The sequence below is a fragment of the Camellia sinensis genome, chromosome 2 (genome assembly GCF_055761805.1).
Source record: "Camellia sinensis isolate YWXY chromosome 2, ASM5576180v1, whole genome shotgun sequence".
NCBI classification, from domain to species: domain Eukaryota; kingdom Viridiplantae; phylum Streptophyta; class Magnoliopsida; order Ericales; family Theaceae; genus Camellia; species Camellia sinensis.
In genome coordinates this window covers 49786420-49801213 of record NC_138962.1, presented here as the reverse complement: position 1 = coordinate 49801213, position 14794 = coordinate 49786420, and the positions used below count along the sequence as shown (strand labels likewise).

The 14794-nt window shown below is 33.4% G+C and overlaps 1 protein-coding gene across 1 annotated transcript; it reads right to left on the bottom strand.

Annotated features, from left to right (window-relative positions):
- Positions 1-9581: 9581 nt before the first annotated feature.
- Positions 9582-14789, bottom strand: LOC145820030 (uncharacterized). Its single transcript, XM_082914343.1, has 4 exons — positions 14667-14789; positions 13300-13510; positions 11112-12204; positions 9582-10684 (listed from the first exon to the last, which is right to left on the bottom strand). Exons 3-4 carry the CDS (start codon positions 12028-12030, stop codon positions 9633-9635), a joined length of 1971 nt encoding a protein of 656 aa, XP_082770469.1. The 5' UTR covers positions 12031-12204; positions 13300-13510; positions 14667-14789; the 3' UTR covers positions 9582-9632.
- Positions 14790-14794: the final 5 nt, after the last annotated feature.

Sequence of the window (14794 nt, the reverse complement as noted above, 5' to 3'; positions counted from 1 at the left end):
CGTCATTCTCTCTCACTTCTCAATCCTCAGCCACCTCTTCTTCCTCTTCCGATCCCTAAACCTAACATTAACCCTCTCAGCAGAGGCCTTTCGTGCCCTTCCAAAAAAATCAAAAATCGAAAGAAATCGAAGACACCAGTGAATTCAGATTCAAAACCAGATCTGAAATCGACGGACTGTGTGCTTATTAGACCATCAATTGACAGGTACTGCAGGTACGACGTGGGTTGTGACGTGAACACGAGAATCGGTGGGATTGGTTAAAGCATCACCCGTCGTACCCCGCCGAAACAGGCGATCGAATTCTGCATCACCCGTTGGGTTCACCCAGATCTGAAATCGACGTAGTGTGTGCTTATTGGACCGTCAATTGGTAGGTACTGCAGGTACGACGTGGGTTGTGACGTGAACACGAGAATCGGTGGGATTGGTTGAAGCATCACCTGTCGTACCCCGCCAGAATAGGTGATCGGATTCTGCATCACCCGTTGGGTTCATATTTGTTGGTCCACGCAGTGTTGTGTGACTCCATAACCCAAAAACATGGATCCGAATTATTAAACGTGGATCAGGAAACGTATCCCACAAAATCTGCATTCAATCCCAATATACACCTGTAAAAAGAAAAAATAAAATAGGGTCAAACCCGTCCACACACACATCACATAAATTTAAAACGGACCTGATTGTCCACAAAACATACCAAACAGGACTTGTCAATCCAAGAGAATAAATGTGGGACCAAATGGAGTAATAGATTGATAAATAGGACTTTCTGATAATTTTCCCTTTATTATTTTGTGACTATTTGAATCAAAAAGTTGAGCAGTGTATATGATTTGAAATTATTTTCCAAGTCTAACCCAACTGGAGGTCAGACTTGTGCTTTGTCCACAAATTCATTAAGAAACAAAATAAAAAAGTTTCAAATCCACCCACTTCACCCGAAAATATAAATATTTTCTTTTCTTATTTTCAAATAAAAATAATAATTAATTTAATTATTTGGGTGCCTCCTTATATGTAGTTCAAATTTTGTGACTATTTTTTTTTTTTTTACATAACTAGTAATAAATGATTTACGCTTACAAAAAAAGTTAAATAATATACAACAAATAAATTTGTAAAAAGATATTGTAAAATATAATTCGTGATTGAACTAAATTTGAATCACTCCCAAGCCCAACCTATATTATGATTAGGCCTAAAAAAAAACTATCCAACCCGTTGGGTGATTCTATTTGCATCAAAAAAAAAAAAATATTCAATACACCTTTCAAAAAAAAATTTTAATTATTATTTTTATTCATTGTTTGATTTTATTAAAACTTTCTTTTACTTGTAAATAACAATACAATAAGAAACAATTATGTTGATGATAAGGATAAGGAAGAAGATGAAAAGAAAATAATTAAAACTTAAAAAATAATATGAAGAGATTTGAATACGAAGAATACATATTAGTGATTAGAATATATCATAAAAAAATAAAATATTATATTTTTAGGATTTAGAGTGTATTGTTTTTATTAATAAATTCATATTAATATATAATAATAACTAAAATTTCAAAATTTTATTAAACATACTGAATTACTATTTGGGTGCAAATAAAACCACCCCAATCCATTCTGAGCCTAAATTATAATTCCAAACCCTACAAATCAGGCTCAAGCAAGCTTAGTGAGCCCATATATCCACCCCTACACAGAGCATCTCCAATGGTACATCAAATTTTTCATCAAATTTGAGTAAAAGGTCAATTTGATATCAAGTGCTCCAACGGAGGTTTATGAAGCTTCTTAAGAATATCGGTCAACCGGGCAGTGTAAATTTTTCACAAATTTTTGCCTTGAGGTGGTCATCCGGAAGGACAAGCAGGCGAATGTTCAGCCAGTCAACCGGCCATTGTAAATTTTTCACAAATTTCTACCTTGAGGTGGTCATCTGGTGGTAAAAATTCAACGGTAATGAACAGTAATTTGATGGAAGATACATTGGTCCCCAATTTGATGAAAGTGAAATATTGGATTTGATACTTATTTGATGAAACCGTTAGAGCAAAAAAATGAGCCATTTTCATCAAATTTAAATTTGATAATAAATTTATGGGGAATTTTTTTTAAGGTCCCTAATAATAACAATTTAGAGGATAAAGGACACCCAAAAAGATAGTGATGCATCAGGTCCCTGAAACAACTTGGCGTGCGTTTTTAATTATTTTGTGGACCAAAATACCCTTGCCAAAATCAACACAGAAACAAACTCATTCCGACGTCTGAGTTACATTCCAAACATCCAGCATCTTCACGAACAGGAGAACAGCAGAATTAGGGTTTCAACATCATCTGCACCATCGACATTAGAGCTTCGTTATCTTCTCCAAAAATCATTCTCATTCCTTCCTCACAAATTTCTCTGACCTAGGTTAAAGCTTCGTTTTCACTGCTCATCATCATCTCAGTCCATCTTCGTCACGTCGCATCTTCATCCCGGGCCATATCAACTCGTCATTCAAGTTTTATCCTAACTCTGGTAAGTTTTCCTACAATACAACTAGATTTTCTCTGGAAACACAGTTAATAGCATTTTATAATAACCTTCCATAAATTAGGGTTTCAATTTCGTAATAAAAAGCTACCTGAATTTGGAAAAAGTTATTTCTGTGTGTTTTGAACTTATTCTTCAACATGTTTGTGTGATTTTATCTGTAAATTTCTCTGGCATTTGAATTTCTCTGATTTTTTATTAATGTACGTTTCTTCTTTCAATTTTCTCTGGCATGTTTATTTTCACAAAAACAATTTTCTGTGTTTTTATCTTATTCTTGAACATGTTTCTGTAATTTTGTCTATAAATTTTCCTGCTCCGTAAATTTTTCTGTAATATGTATTTTTAATTGGAATGTCTATCTTTCTCTAGAATGTCTATTGCTTTCTTGCCTCTGTCTTAAGTTTCTCTGGTATTTATAATTTTCTCTGACCACATCACATCACTTTCTTCCCTTGTGTGTCTTTGTCATTTTTAATTTTCTCTGGAATTTAAATATTATGGACTGGAATGAATGTTTCTTCATTGAATTTTCTCTGCCATGTGTATTTTGAGAAAAAGTTATTTCTCTGAATTTTGATCTTATTCTTGAACATGTTTCTGTGATTTTGTCTATGAATTTCTCTGCTTTGTAAATTTCTCTGGAATATGTATTTTTCTCTGCTCTTGCCCCTGTCTAAGTTTCTCTGGTATTTATAATTTTCTCTGACCACATCGCACCACTTTCCTCCCTTGAGTGTCTCTATCATGGTTAATTTTCTCTGGTTGTGTATGTAAATTTCTCTTGCATTTTAATATTATGAATTGAAATTTTCTCTGGAATGGAAATTTCCTCAAGAATGTGTAATTTTCTCCAGAATGTGCATTTTTCTCTGGTATGTTTATTTTGTTCAATTCTTGATTTCAATATGGTGTAATTCTCAGTGGCATGTTTACATTACTTTGTTTATTTTATCTTTGCTAATTGTGGAATGGAAATTTTCTTTCGCTTACCATGTTTACTTTTTTTTATCATTCATTTTCTCTGGTATGTTTACTTCTATATGTAATTTAAACAATTATTGAAAATTTCTCTCCCATGTTTATGATGCTGTGTTGATTTTCTCTGACATTTAATTTTTAATGTCCAATTTTCTCTGGCATGTCCAATTTTCTGTAATTTTCCCTCATCTATAATTTTCTCTGGCATCTCCAATTTTCTCTTTTCTGTAATTTTCTCCCTTATCTGTAATTTTCTCTGACATGTCCATTTTTCTCTGGGATTTAATGTTGACATCTTTATGTTTTAATCATTGTCTAGAAATGGCAAAACGTAAAAGCAGCGAGACACCGGAAACACCAAGCAAAAAACAGAAACTCTCTCAGTCTTCTTATGGACTAGGATAAAAAACCAGCAGCAAAACACTAGAAATACCAAGCAAGAAAGAACAACTCTCTCAGTCTTCTTATTATCTAAGATCAAAAACCAGAACCAAAACACCACAAACTCCTCCCCAAAACACACAAGTCCAAGCTGATGAAGCAACTAGCATCCAGATGAGTACCCCAACTTCAAAAGACTCAAGCTCAAGGGGGAAAAAACCTGTTAAACTCCACAGAAAGAGAGCTCACTACAGCATTCAATTCCGATCCAACCTCTCATCTGTCATCTCCTTCTTTCAAACACTTAAATTCAATTCAAAACATCTTCTAGAGCTTCAAAAGATCCCATTCTGGTATTTGATCCAAGCTCTAACCACTGGAAGGATGGATACAAAGAAATCTACGAAATCTGATGATGATGTAGTTGCCATAATCCAATGTTACAATGAAAAAACAAAAGCATTCACAGTTGGGAAGAAGAACCTGACATTTACAACAAATGACATGACCTTGATTTTTGGTTTGGAAGGAGGTAAAGGAGCCATGTCATTAAGATACTCTAAAAAGCCAAAATCTACATTCCTCAGGAGAAGATTCCAAAAGGACACAAGGCTCACTGGTCCTGTTCTTAAAAATGCCTTGGTCAAAGCAATGAAAGGGAAGCAACCAACTGACTTCAAAGATGTAGCAATCATTGTTACATTGTACTTGTGTCTCACCCTATTTTTTGCAACAAGTGGGAATTCAATAGGTTGGGTTTTTATAAAGTATGTGGAACCTCTTGAATCAATGAAACAGTATGATTGGCCAGAAGCAATCATATCAACATTGATTGATTCTATCATGGCATTGCACAAAACTCCAGAAAAAGTTACGGGGTGTGTCATTGCATTGCTGGTAAGTATAATATCCATTCAAATTTGCAGTTATCATACTTACAAATTTGTGTGTTTACAAAATTTTATTTACTTTCATTTTCATCACAGTATTGGCTATGTGAACATGCAACTATCATTGACTCGGAAGACAGTAACACAACTGGCTTCCCAAGATGTGCCAAGTGGAACCTGCAAACCTTGACGAAACAGCTGTAGAAGACACCAGTCCACTCTCTTGCACCTCGACAGGTTAGATTCCTATTGCTACTGAAATCTCAGTGAAATTCCAAAATTTCTCTGACCACTGCTTTGTTTCCCTCCTTGTGCATTGATTGATTAAGATCAATTTACTCTAAACTATCAATTTATGTTTTCTTCTTTGCTTACCACTGGTCTATTTCTGCCATTGTAATCAATTTTCTCTGCCATCCAAATTTCTCTGACCACAATTGTAACACATTAACTTATATGCCCTGATTGATTTTCTATAATATTTGAATTATGTTGGTTGTTCATAATTTTCTCTGGCCCATCAAATTTTATCTCCTTGTGTGTAATTTTCTCTGCCCATAACTTATGTGCCTTGCATCTTTGATAAACACTGTTTATTTCTACCCTTCTAATGAATTTTCACTGGAATTTAAATTTTTCTGACACAATTATAGTAAAACAGTAACTTATATGCCTTGATTGATTTTCTCTGATATCTAAATTATGTTGCGTGTTTCATAATTTTCTCTGCCTCATAAAATTAACTCCATGTCTCTAATTTTGTCTGGCCCATACAATTTTCTCTGAAGTTTGTTTCCCATTAGTATCATTTAGATGAATTTTATTTTCCTTATTTGAATTTTTTCTCTCAGTGAATTTTATAACATTTCTCTAATAAAAGAGTCTCCTGTTACAGATTGATAACAAACAGCTAGTCAAAAACCCATCAGAGGAGTTCTATCTTGGAAAAAAGACGAAGAAAGAATTAAAAAAGGCAATTGTCAAATTCAAGGAGACATTACAAGATCCATCTGAAGATGGAGGGAATGAACAAGCAGAAGGCAACACAGAAGAATACGAAGCCAGCAATGGACAAGAACATCAAGCAAGCAGCACAGAAGAAGAAACCAGCGAAGAAAGTGAAGAAATAGAACCAGAAGACAAAGAACAAAATGAACAGAAAGAAGAAGACAGTGAACAAGAAGATGAAGAAGAAGATGAACAGCAAGAAGAAAACAAGGATGAAATTGATGAAGAAGAAAATAATGAGCCGATGGACCAACAACATGATGGCATTTGTGGCTAAACAATGCATCAGCCTGAAGAATTTGAGGAATCAAAGGATGCCCAAATTGCTGATCTACGTCAAAGACTGAAGGCACTTTCTCAATCTAAAAAAGAAGAAGACAGAAATTGGATTGACTTACTTGCTGAAAAGGATATTTCAATAAGAATCCTGACATCACATAACTCAGAACTTCAAGAAAAAGAAAGCACAATCCGAATGAAACTAAGGATGTTGGAGGTTGAAAAAGCAGACGATACAAAAACAATTCAACAATTGAGGTGTTCAAATTCGGAGCTTGAAACTGAAAATGCTAAATTGCATGAACAAGTTCAAGAACTATCCGTCCAACTAGCAACACAACCATACCGAACACCAACACAACTTCAACCACAAGGTCAGTGAAAATCTTGAGCCACAAAAAGTTATGTCCTTGTGTCAACATAACTCAGAGAAATTTCTATTTATTATAATTTTCTCTGTCATTGGTAATTTTCTCTAGAAGTTATATCTCTCTGAACACATTAGTTATATTTCTACTGCTCATTTCATTTCTCTGTACATTTTCTTATTCCATTTTTGGGGCTTGTTTGATTTTCACTGTGTATAGTTGGAATGCAAGTGGAACAACAACCAACAACCCAACAAGAACAAATGGCACACAAAGAACAACCGAAACAAAAGACAAAACTCTATGGTAACTGCAAAATATTGAATTAAATAAATTTACATATTGAAATATCATCTATTGCTTCAGAGAAATTTCACTTTTCCTAATATTTTCACTGTCTACAGTAAAAAAAGATCCGACGTCAATGATAAAAAATTTAAAGGCAAAAGAAAGGAAGGAAAAGCAGCATGATCTAGAATTCCAATATCCCAAAGTTGCGAAAGTGACTAGAGCTTCAAAACAAGCTGCAAAGCAAGTTGAGCAAAGCACGAAGGACAAAGAAGTGCTTGATGCTGATGCTGATGCATATGTCTTGCCTCAACCTATAAACATCAGAAAATCTTGGGTCTTTCCACAAACTCTTCCAATTTCAAGATTGATAAAAGATCATATAAAAGACATCTTGCAGCACATATCAAATGTGTCTGGGGTTGAGTAAGCACAACAAACAAAATAGAACATAACAAACAACAAATTACAAACTTATATTGCATTAACAACAATTCAATCTCTTCTTTGTCATCTTGTAGAGCTTTAATTTGGACAAGTGAGTTGAATCTCATTACCTTTGAAGACATTGGAAACCTAATAAAGCAAAAAGAAATTGCCAACAATGTAAGTCTTTCCCTTTTATCAAAATTTCTCTGCAATGTTCCATCAGCCTTTATAAAACAATATTACAATTATAAATCATATTTTTCAGGTCATTGATGGCTATGGAGAGATCCTTTTGGCTGACTAAATAAAAGAGAGACAACAACCAACCTCATTTTTTTTCACATCCATGTGCTTAGTATGTTACTACTATTTTATTTGATTTTCTCTGGAATTTACTTACTACTTTATCTTCTTAATATACTTCTTGAAGCCAGTTGTGTCACTAGTCATAACAAAACCATTTGTTGATTTTCTCTGAACACAGAATTTCATCAAGATGACAGAAAATCAAACTTTTCGAGTGTGCTTATTTGACAAGCATATTGAAACAGCATGGAGGAACTACAGGTTCCTCCATTTCCCAATAAATACTGGAGGTAATGAGAAGTCCACACATGGAAATCACTGGACCTTGCTTGTCCTGGACAAACAAGACAATTTATAGAGGTTCTACAACTCACTAAGGCCAAGGAGGGATGATGCAGAAGACAAATATGTCAAAGATGCAAAATAATTGGTAACGAGTGCAAATTTCTCTGATCCATCATCATCTTTATGTGATGATAATTTTCATAGAATCCATTGACTTGTCCGTAAATTTCTCTGTTATTTAAAAATTATTTTTTTGCAGCAAGATTACGTGGAGAATTTTTTGAAAGCTTGCCTTGAAAGAGACGCTCAATCACAACCCTCTTTCAAATTAATAAACTCACAAAACACAAGTTACGACTTTGAGTATGTCAACAATGCTCCACAACAAGAAAGCGATTCATAAGTTTCATACATCTATAAATAAGATAATCTGATTTGCATGTTTCTTAAAACTAACCATACCTATAATTTGTATGCAGTCTGGATTGTGGCCTCTTTGTCTGCTATATAATGAAACAATATAGCAAGCATGAACCTATCAGCTCCAATTGTCCACACAAGAGATAAGGTTGATGAGGGCAGAACTCATAGAGAGATTTGTGACCGAAGTTGCCGGTCATGGATTGAACCAATTGAAATACCTCCAGAAGAACCACAAATGTAATAGTGAAACTAGTGAAAGGAAGACAATGTACATATCCACACAGAAAAAATTGTCTCACATATATGTATATATCCTTTCTTGTTGATACATTGAAGGAATGATGATCTTTCACATATATGTATATATCATTTCTTGACTAATCTAAATTTCATTTTTTTTTATTTCGACTAATGTAAATTTCATACCTATCGATGGTTAAATATATATATATATATATATTTTTATTGTCATTCACAGAGAAAATTGTCTGCCAGAGAAAATTGTCTGCAAAAATTTCTCTGGTATGAACTACCAGAAATTCACAGAGAAATTTAACTTGTATCGTCCCAAGGGGATGCCTATATGATCATGTAATCTTTAATACTTTGTGTTGGTACAAAACAATCATCAAACTCAACAAAACACAAAGCACACAGTAATTTTATCTGCCACTGAAAAATTTCATTGCATGAATTTCAAATTTCAGAACACAATGCCCAGATAGTTTTCTCTTATGGTGGAAAATTTCTCTAGATGAATTTGACAGAAAATGGAATTTCTGAGTTATGAATTTCTCTGGGTTGAGTGATTTGGAGAGGAGGAATTTCTCCGAGTTGGTGAGGAAAATTTCTCTGGCTTTGACACAAATTTCTGAGTTGAAGTGAGTCCAGAGAAATTCTTCCCTGGTCCAGAGAAATTCTTAACTTAGAGAAATTCCAAAAGAGCTTAATTTTGTTTCTTGGTTGTACAATAATTTTTTGTGTGCTCTGTCTGGTGTGCACATTTCTTGAAATGACTGATATGAAGCTACCAGAAATTTACAGATAAATTTAACTCATATCTCGCCAAAGAAGGTGCCTATATGATCATTCAATCTCTAATGCACTGTGTTAGTACAAAACAATTACCAAATTCAAAAAACACAATCCACACAGTACTTTAGTCTACCATTGTCAAATTTATGTGGATGAATATGAAGCTTCAAAACACAACACACAGAATTTTCTCTGCCATAGGAAAATTTCTCTGGATGAATTTGACAGGTATTACAAACCCATTGCCTATAGTATATATCAACAAACACACTTTAACTGATATTGGAAAATTTCTCTGGATGAATTTGATTGATATTATTATATACATTGTCTAAAAAATACATTTCACAAAACAAAATACACAAAGTAATCATCAAATGTATTATTCAATCAATAAAATGTATAATCCTCAACTATTTAACAAAGGTTCCTTGTATGTCCTCTTATTATGGTGACCAATACTCTCACAACGACTACACTTAATCACCCTTTTAAACTCTCCAGTAGAAGCAATTCTGTTCTTCTTCGGCCTCCCAGCAGGTCTCTTGCTCAATGGAGGTAAAATCATAGCATCTTCAATGCTGCACACAGGTTTTTCAATAGTTGGAACTGGGCCAATCGAAAACGAGTATGCTTGACGATACATATCAGCATGAAAAAATGGTTCAACAAATGAATTCAAATTCTTTCCACTCCTAAAAATTGCAGCAACAGCATGTTGACATAGATACCCATTTATTTCCCATTTTCGACATGAACAAGTTCTCAACCCAAGATCAACCACAACCGAAGGAAAACAATGCACTTCAAAGACATTATCAGATGATAAACTCACATTCCATGTCCTCCCATCCAAAAAAGACTTCTCCAACACACTATATATACGAGGACATAGAATTTTATTCCATTTACTAGAGAGTAGCCTCCTATCAGACCTCATATTCATGATTTGCAACCGTATCATGTCCACCAAATTTGTTATTGGCAAGTGCCGAGCTTCTCGTATCCATGAATTGAATGACTTAGCAACATTTGAATACATCTCACCATAACGTTTCCCCACAAAATATGCATCACTCCAATTTTCATATGGTAAACTTCTCAAGAAAACACTCACAATGTCTCCTCCCTCACTTTTTAATTCATTTAACTTGAAATGAAATGATGCCTTTGTTGGAGCATATGCACATTCTGAAAACTCGAACACAATCGTCTCCCTAACCAAATTTGTGTTTCCACATGACAACTTATCCCTCAAATTTCTCTTTAGATGTTCCAGACAAAATCCATGAAAGTAGTTAGGGAAAAACCTAGCAATTCCCTCCACAATTCCACAATGTCGATCTGATATGAAACTTATCACCTTTTCTGATCCTAATACTCCACATAAATGTTCAAGAAACCAACACCAATTGTCTTTATTCTCAGCATCAACAACAGCAAAAGCTGCAGGAAAAAAACCTACAAAACAAATAGGAACAAGCATATTAGATATACACATGCAGAGAAAAATAGAACAATAAACAACCAGAGAAGTTTGACACTGCCAACATCCAGAGAAAATTCACTTAGTGCCCAACTCCAGAGAAAATTCACACATTGGCAACATCCAGAGAAAATTGACTTAGTGACTAGCTACAGAGAAAATTCACACAATCATAATATACAGAGAAAATTCACTTAGTGACCACCTACAGATACAATTCACACAATGACAACATCCAGAGAAAATTCATACACTGACCAAAATCCAGTGAAAATTCTCACAGTGGCCACAACAATAGAAAATCCACACAGTGGCCAAACCAGAGAAAATTCACATTCACTCAATTCCTACATGTATAGAAAATTTACATACTTAGATAAAATTAGATATATTTACAATTACCTTCATTCCCATCTTTCCCCGTTGCAGCAAGCATAACTCCTTTGTATCGTCCTTTCAAAAATGTTCCATCAAGAAAAAGCAATGACCGACAATATTTGAAACCAGCAATGCATGCATGAAAAGCCACAAACACTCTTTTGAAACGCTTGTTATCTTCAAAATCTAACTCAAAACGACTACCTGGATTGTTCTTCAATGCCTCATCAAAATACCACCGTAATTGATCAAATGACAAACAAGAATCCCCATATGTACTACATTTTGCTTTTTCAACACCCAACCAACCACAGTTATAACTGATTGAGACCCCATACTTGTCTTTCATTTCTTTTACAACATCCACTGGACGAGTTAAAGGTTTTGCACTTACCTTTTCAAGTATCAGCCCAGAAACTAAGCTAGAAGTCATCCTCGAATGTTTACTCATACGAACTGCCACACCACACGTATGTTCATTGTTCAAAGTCCTTATGTAGAAGAACCCATTTGTTTTTTCAACAGAAGCATGTACACGCCACATACATCCCATTGATTCCTTATATGCACATTCTGCCGTAACCCTCAGCTTGTCATTTTTAACATACGTAAACTGAAAACCAACCTCAATAGCATACTTGCATAAAAAAGTACGGAACTCAACCACACCACCCTCAAACTTTTGTCTAACACTCGTAATATTATTCCGCCAACTAGCCGACAATAACACCTTTTCTTGGTGAGAACAAAACTTAGAGAGTGAATTCCTTTCAACATCCACCAGCCTATCACACTCACCATCCACAATATCTACCCAATTAGACCCCACTTCATCCTCTTCATCAGAAGTACTACATCTACTAACTGAAACATCAACTATATCAACACCGCGTGCACAAACAACCCTCAACATATTCAGAAAATCAATATTATTTCGAACCATACAATTCGGATGGCCCAAAATAGAATATGAAATACACAGTCTCAGGTTTCAAATTCTCCCATGTTTTACACAAAATGCCAACCAATTCCTCAAAATTCAATTCGCATGAAACATTAATGACAATAGTATCATTCCCATATTTTCACAGCAACAACACTGCACTGTCCATTGAAACTGAAACAAAAAACAACAAAAATAATTTGTTTAACATAGAAACACTTCACAAGAATAACATAAAAGTCCAGAGAAATTTCTAAAAATTATAATTTTCTCTGAACTTACAAACTGATATTCACCTTCAAGATGATAAAAAACAAAATCACAGAAACTTAATGAATCACAGAGAAATTTACTGCTAACTATTAAACATAATTATAGAAAAAAAAATCACATAGAATATCTGTTATGAAATTATAGGCTTTAACATGATTTTCACCTCACTACAAGCTAACAATTTTCTATGCGTCATTCTGTAATATTGCACTCATTGAAAAATCCAGAGAAATTTACAAACTTATATACACCTTCAAGATAACAAAAAACACTGCATTGTCCATCTAAACTAAAACAAAAAACACAAAAAATAACTTTTGCTTAGAGAAACAAAAACTTCTATTCATCTTCTACAAACATATACTTTTCTCTGAATTACAAACTGAAAGTGAGTAACAAACTTATAATTTTCTCTGAACTACAAATACAAGTCCAGAGAAATTTATGAACTTACATTCACTTTCTCATATTCTATCTGCATTAGAAACTTCTAATAATATGTCCATATGCACTTATAATTTCCTCTGGACTACACAAACAAAAGTGCTGAAAATGAAATTTCTCTGGTTTGAAAAAACATAGAACAAAACTTATCATTGATCAGTATGTTGATAAAAAACAGAGCACCAAAAATGAACTCTAAACATCAAAATCACCTACACTGTCAACACTATTTGAAATTGATCAAAAAACAAAGAATGAAAAATTAATTCCAAAAATAAAAATCAACTCTATCAAGCTGGCCTCTCTCTAAACAAAAATTCAAAACAAAAATCAAAATCCATGTGGAATCTAAATCGAAAACAAACCTAATTCAACTCCACTCAAAAACCTACGTGATCAACACACTGTCAACACTCTTTGAAATTGATTAAAAAACAAATAATAAAAAATTAATTCCAAAAATAAAAATCAACTCTATCAAGTTGGCCTCTCTTTAAACAAAAATTCAAAACAAAAATCAAAATGCATGTGGTATCTCCATCAAAAACAAACCTGATTCAACTCCACTGAAAATCTACGCGATCAACACACTGTAATACCACTGAAATCTCCGACGAAATCTCCAACGAAATCTACACGATCGTAGCAATCTTTCTCGTCAACTCCATTGAAATCTCCGACGAAATCTCCACCATGAAATCTCCACTGAAATCTCCGACGAAAACTCCGACAAAATCTCCACTTCAAATTCGGTTTCCAAAATCTATCAGTTAAGTCAACAATATAATATTCAAACAAATTTATGTTATAAAGGAAGGGTAATTTAGGTACTTTATAACCTAAAATAAATTTGAGGGACCTTAGCCATCAAAACATATTATAAAGGACCTCTCCTCCTATCAAAAGTAGAGGAGGGACCTCAGGCCAATTTTCCCTAAATTTAAATAAACATTAGAGATGGTCTCATGAGAGATTTTTTTTTTTGTATTTTGTACACATAATTTATGTCCACGTAGTGCTGTTGCATTGCTTATTTGTGGTATTGAAGAGTGTGGATGATTTTCACATAATAAGATATAGACACAAATGATAAGTCTCAATAAACACTCATGTGAGACTTATCTTTTGCCTCGCTATGTTTAATTTTAGAAAATTAAATTCATTTTTTAAAAAATGAGTTTTTTATTTTTCATTTTATTATTTATTTTTTATTTTTAGTAATTTTTGTTAATATTTTACATTTAAATTTTTTTTTTTAGATGTACCTAATCTAAATACTCTCAAAAGTATAATATTTGTAATAAAAAAAATGATCAAACACAAAAAATCAAAAAATAAAAATATAATATATTTTCATATTTTGTTGTATTTAATAAAATTTTTACAGATTTTTGTGCATTTTTTTTTATTTTTTAAATATATTAAGATTAAGTGAGTGTATTTTTTTTTAAAAATAATTATAATGTTTTAAAAAATCATTAAGAACACAAGTCAGAAAACTGTTTTTAAAACTCCAAACTAAACAAGGTTTTTTTTTTTAAAGAACAAATAAGCTAATAAATTTCATAATTGTGCTATGAACACAATTCATAATTCATTTATCTTATTACCTCCTTTCACTTTTTCTCTCCTTCTAAGCCACCCAAACAAGAAAAAGGAATTTACTTTTAAAGTTTTCTCTTCCATTCTTTTATTATCTTCCATCAAACAAAGCATAAAATACCACTAGTAAATGTCTAATTTCAAAACTATATGAACACATAAAAGCAAAGCATTACCCTTCAGAGAGAAACCATCAAAATAAACCCAAAGGTTATCTATCACCTCAATCTGAGGCATAAATATGAATGTGCAGGTCAAAATCAATGAGAGAGAGAGAGAGAGAGAGAGAGACAATACCTCAGCACCGGAAAACTTACCTCTCTCAGTGAATAGCAAAGCCAACTCAAAGATTTGGTCGAAAGGCGTTGAGATTGTAGAGGACTTCAAATATGATCAATGATTGAAAAAGACTAGAAGGAATAATTCTTGGTGATAGCTTGCTAAT